The 5940-nt window shown below is 37.2% G+C and overlaps 1 protein-coding gene across 1 annotated transcript in view; it reads left to right on the top strand.

The window, feature by feature from the left end:
* LOC107597328 (uncharacterized) overlaps window positions 1-5940 on the top strand; it is a 94554-nt gene that overhangs the window by 73030 nt on the left and 15584 nt on the right. The window contains exon 3 of the mRNA XM_016288342.1: window positions 3443-3565. Coding sequence (XP_016143828.1) covers window positions 3443-3565 — 123 coding nt within the window. The remainder of the gene's footprint in view (window positions 1-3442; window positions 3566-5940) is intronic.

Genomic DNA, 5940 nt, shown 5'->3' with positions numbered 1-5940 from the left:
AAATAAAGAACTGTATTTCTTAAGTAAATTATTAAAGTATTACATATGTTACATAGGCTGATTTATTCATTTTAAGTATTTGGGATTTTAAGAACAAGTGAAAATGTGCTGAATGTTTCATTTCATCCAAGTGAAGCAGTTGTGCCCGTGCGTCAAGCCTCATCCATACTGCCAGATGTGCTCGTGGAGTCTTGTGAGTATAAACGAGCATTACGAGACAGGCTGCGTGAGTGCGGCAAGCATGAACGTCTCATCCATGATGCGGGATTCGCGCCACTTGGGGCAGAGAGGAGCGAGTATGAGAAGCATTCACAGACACAGGCTGTGTGTGCGCTCTTCTGAATTGGGAATAGCCAACATGCATTATAAACTTATTTCAAATTAATCTGTTTGGGAGATAAAATGTTTAAGATAACGTTCACGTACTAACAAAAATCAGATGTGCTCGCGGAGACTTGTGAGTAAAAACGAGCATTACGAGACAGGCTGCGTGAGTGCGGCGAGCGTGAACGGCTCGTCCGTGACGCGGGATTCTGGCCGCGTGGGGCAGAGAGGAGCGAGTATGAGAAGCATTCACAGACACAGGCTGTGTGTGCGCTCTTCTGAATTGGGAATAGCCAACATGCATTATAAACTTATTTCAAATTAATCTGTTTGGGAGATAAAATGTTTAAGATAACGTTCACGTACTAACAAAAATATCTAAGAATGTATCTTTTATTCTCCAGTACTGAAAACAGAACCGATACGGGAGCTCTTGATATGCGCTGTGACGCAGCTCTTGCAAATTAAATTTTTTTGTTAGTTGTCTGTCATTTCGAAGCTTAAGTTGCATACGTTTTTCTTTAGTTTAAATTTGCCTAACTATCGAAGGGTGTTTACGCAGTTGGCTAGAGCAGGGCTGATTGGGGAGAACGGAGGTGTGCTCACTCTTGCCCAGGGCAAGTAAGACTGCAACTCAAGGCTGGCTGTCATGCATATGCTCTGGAACAGTAATATCGCGTCCACATCGCAGGCTTTGCGATTAGCAAATCGCAACGTCTCAAATCGCGATTTCGATTAATCGCACAGCCCTAGTTCTTGGTATGTTTTCTCTTGCGGCACGTGGTATTTGGAAGGACTGCTGGCCATGGATTGCCTATATCTCTTTTATTTTATTTTATTTTATTCGTTTCTTTTTATTTTACATATATTTTATGTTTTTATAAAATTGACAGTAAGCAGGGTTTAAAAGCAGAAATGTTTATCTAGATTTTTTTTCAAAAGCACTTGCGGCACGTGGTATTTGGAAGGACTGCTGGCCATGGATTGCCTATATCTCTTTTATTTTATTTTATTCGTTTCTTTTTATTTTACATATATTTTATGTTTTTATAAAATTTACAGTAAGCAGGGTTTAAAAGCAGAAATGTTTATCTAGATTTTTTTTCAAAAGCATGTGAATTCTTCAGTAAAATGCTTATTCTTGGACTGTTGAAAGGTCTTAATGCGTTTCTAGATGTATGACCTTCTATTTACGTGACTCTTTCCTGCATCGCTTTACAGGTAGTTACATTCCTTTCTGCATGTATCGTGTTTAGCAGCAGTACATCGTCATAACTTCACAACACAGACAACATCAGTGATTCTCTCACACTAGTCTCATGCCAGCACGTATCTTGGTTTGTTGTCTGGTGCATGTGATGGTTGACAGACTGCTGCCTACAGCTGGACCGTGAAGTAGGAGCCTTAAGTGAATTCTGTTTTTAGTGGCGAGCAGCAGCACTGTATGTCTGTGTGTTTGTTTAGCTGTTCATGAAGTGATTGGTAATCTTGAATTATTTTCTATGTCTTAAGAACATCATCTTGCGTATTCCTCTATCTCCCTTTCTTTCTAATTACCTTTGATCTTTTCTTGTGAAATGCTGTTTTGGCACCTTATCAGTTCTTCTCATTCGGGGTGGTTAGCTCACAAATAGCTGTGAAAGTTATAGTTTCTCTTTCAGAAGGCTGTGTTATAACCATGCCCAGACATGAGAAGGAATGTGTACACGCACAGAGTGGTTTTCTGCACAGGTGGGTAGAGTCTTTTTGTGCAGGCTGGGCCTGAGAAAAGCCCAGGCTCTTGTGCTCCGCTGGGCTGGGCTTCCTGCTGTAATATCATCACACCATAGGCACAGCAGCCACGTGGACAAAGTGTGGGTGCGGTCGTCTCTCCATCAGATGACACCTGATCACACAGCCCTGTGCAGAGATCAAAGGTCGTGACCCGGAGAGCAGAGGGCACTGATGTCATCAGGAAATCAGCTGACTGGGCATGGGACCACAGCCGTGCCTTTATTTGGCTGCTTTGTTTTCTGTGTGCAAGGGAGAGGAGGGAAATCTTCTGTTGTATTTTTTCCTAGTCTTCAGGCCTGTACATTGTATAATAGTATTACATAAGGTGTTCAGAATGAAGAGCAACACTGTTTTTCATATACAAACGTGCGTGCAAACAGTCGCATTGGAGGTGACGGTCCAAATCTTTAAATACAAAATCCTAATATAATTGAAAAAATATATATTTCCACACTGTTGATTTTATTTATATGCACCAATATTATTTACAGATATTAATTTTTTTTATTTAATATTATTAAATTCAAATTTTGACTTGGGATGCCAACAAATCTCTAAATTTAATGAACTGAATAAAATAGAATGCGTTTTATTTATTCATTATTTCACTGTGGTAAACATTTTTGATTTGTGATGCCAAAACAATCTCTGAGCTGATTAATTTAAACAGACCATTTGGAGAGAGAGAGAGAGAAAAAAAATGATTCAAGGAATCAAATACTATTTTACAAAAATAAAATGTTTAACTTTTATTGTTCTATTCCCAGTATTAGTTAAATGTGTATTTTCAACAAAATAAAATAGAATTGATATATTCTTACTATTTATTATTATACTCTTCTTTATTATTCTTAAGTATTTATTTAATTACGATTATTTCATTTAGTATTTAACTGTAGCGGTTTATTTATTATTATCATAGATGCTTTTTTAAACTCCATTTGCTGTCTCATTTAGACTTTCTCACACTTTCTTCACTCCCAAACCTCCTCGTGTGACCTTTCACTCTGAGTGAAAGGGCCAAGGGCCCGTTGCACGCGTATTTCTGTGTCTGCATTTGGAAGCCGAGCTGCGAGATCAAAAGCCCCGCACTCTGTTTTTATTATAAATCAGCTGTCCTGTGTAAATGTTTCTGCAGTCGATTCGAATGACAGGATGAGCTATTGTTTGATTATTTGGAGAAGAATGGCTTTCTCTCCCCCTCATTTCATGAGCGCAGGCCAGGGCATAAGTGTTTGTTTTGGTGTTACGTAGAGCTTGGCTGGCATTGTCCGAGCTCATTTCATTTACCCAAAGGGCCCAATGCTCTCATAACCTAATATTTGTCTTTGTTTTCTCTCTGCAGTCGGGCCGTATTGATAAGGCCTACCCTACAGTATGTGGCCACACTGGCCCTGTTCTGGACATTGACTGGTGCCCTCACAATGACCATGTCATCGCTAGTGGATCTGAAGACTGCACCGTGATGGTACGTCACCCTTCCTTACATTTGCTTAACATTTACTTAAACTAATGAAAATATACAGTACATTGAATTTGTCATGGTGGATAAGGCCCATCTTTAAATCAAGAGATTAATAGATATAGCTAAAACTTTCCTTGAGAATATAGCAGTGTGTGTAATATTTTTAAAATGTTTTTGAAGAAAGCTTCTCATGCTTACCAAAACTGTTTATTTGATCAAAAAACAGAAAAGCGATAATTATTTGAAATATTGTTGCAATTTAAAGTAACTGTTTTCTATTTTAATATCTTTTAAATGTAATTTATTTCTGTGATGCCAAAGCTGAATTTTTAGCATTATTACTCCAGTTTTCAGTGTCGCGTGATTTTCAGAAAATATTCAGATTTTTTTTGATGCTCATTTTATTTGATGCTTAAGAAACATTTATTATTAATAATATTGAAAACAGTGGTGCTGCTCAATAATTTTGTGTGCAAAACATTTTTAGGGTTCTTTAATTAGAAAGTTCAAAAGAGCAGCATTTATCTGAAATGGAAATCTTATGTAACGTTGTAAATGTCTTTGTTACGTTTAATCAGTTTAATGCTAAAGTTTTTATTTTTATTTTTTTTACATTACATCTATAAATGTAAGGTATATAAATTTTATATATAAATACACACACATGCACAAAAAAATATTTTGTTTGTATATTAAATATATTTATATATAATATAAATTATATGAATATAAATGTATACATGTAAATATTTTCAAAATGTATGCATTAATGTGTTTGTATTTATACATACATAATAAATATACACAGCACACACACATATATTATGTAAACAAAAACTTTTATTTCGGATGCGATTAATCGCGATTAATCGTTTGACAGCACTAATATAAATTAAACTATTAAATATGATGTGTTAAAACCTTTTTAAACCCCTAATTGTAACCATTTCTTCTACACTTAATTTGACTCTGACTAAACTATGCTGAATAGCAGCAAGTTTTGATTCTGTGCAGAAATGCACAAGATGATGGCATTGTGCTGTTTATTATTATTGCATGTAGTGTAACCCTAGCTAAACCCCTGCAGTCATTCTAAAGCTTGTTTATTGATGGGTGGATATGAGCATTTGCAGATAAGTTTCCTTGAATAGCCAGCATCACATCTCCACCCACCCATTGAGTCCATGTGTGGCTGGCAAAGTCTGCCCCCGTGACTCATGTGAACGGCAGTAGCAACTGAAAGCTTACTCTTCTGGACTGTTCTAGATTAGTTTGAGCCCTGCCTGAAGTCATCGAATCAGCAGTTACTATTTTATAGTTCTGAGGTCAGTCTGGTTGGCTCTGGGTCTGTTTATCATGCTACTAGCCCTTATTTGGCCAGTGTGCTGAAAAACGGCAACTCCAGTGCTTGTGTATGTGTAATGAGTGTACAAGTGTTGAGTTTAATAGGACGCTGTCTTTAGTCCTCTCTTGAGGAATGCCGAGGCCTGGGAAGTTGATGATTCCTTTTTACTGTTTTTCTTTGCCCTACCTTCCCAGAGTCATAAAATCTGAATTATATTGAAGTATAGCCATGCTGGAGGGTAATTCCATTAGTGACCTATGATTATGACACTAAATAGGTTTGGCAGTGTCTGTGTGAGGGAATAATGTACGCTCGTCCAGTCTGTTACACAGTTCAGCGTAGGGCTGCACGATTAATCGAATGCATTTTGATAGTCGGTTATGTAATCAGCAGGAAATCATCATCACGTGCTTTCAGATGGAGCAGAATTTACTACACATAGCCGTAGTTCACTGACAAGTTATGCAAAAAAATTGCGGACGATTTTATTGCGCGATTATGAAATCGAAGAAATCGTTCTCGATAATGACAGCTGTTTGCATAGCTTCTCCGTGAACTACGGCTCTGTGAAGTAAATGCTGCTCCATCTGAAAGCATGTGAAAATACCACATTTAATAATTTTTACTACAAACTCACTTCATAACGTCAGTCGAGTGTTTGAAATAAATCCTTCTGTGAGATGATGTGGCTTCTTACACAGAATAAGGCACGCAGCATATTTCATAGTATTTAAGCAGTGATAAAGGCATTGCATTATAAATATACTTTATTTTAATGAAAATTATCACTGCTTAAATACTATGAAATATGCTGCGTGCCTTATTCTGTGTAAGAAGCCACATCATCTCACAGAAGGATTTATTTCAAACACTCGACTGACGTTATGAAGTGAGTTTGTAGTAAAAATTATTAAATGTGGTATTTTCACATGCTTTCAGATGGAGCAGCATTTACTTCACAGAGCCGTAGTTCACGGAGAAGCTATGCAAACAGCTGTCATTATCGAGAACGATTTCTTCGATTTCATAATCG

This window comes from Sinocyclocheilus grahami, unplaced genomic scaffold (genome assembly GCF_001515645.1).
Source record: "Sinocyclocheilus grahami isolate Dianchi unplaced genomic scaffold, SAMN03320097.WGS_v1.1 scaffold230.1, whole genome shotgun sequence".
Classification (NCBI taxonomy): domain Eukaryota; kingdom Metazoa; phylum Chordata; class Actinopteri; order Cypriniformes; family Cyprinidae; genus Sinocyclocheilus; species Sinocyclocheilus grahami.
This window is presented reverse-complemented; position numbering and strand designations above follow the sequence as displayed.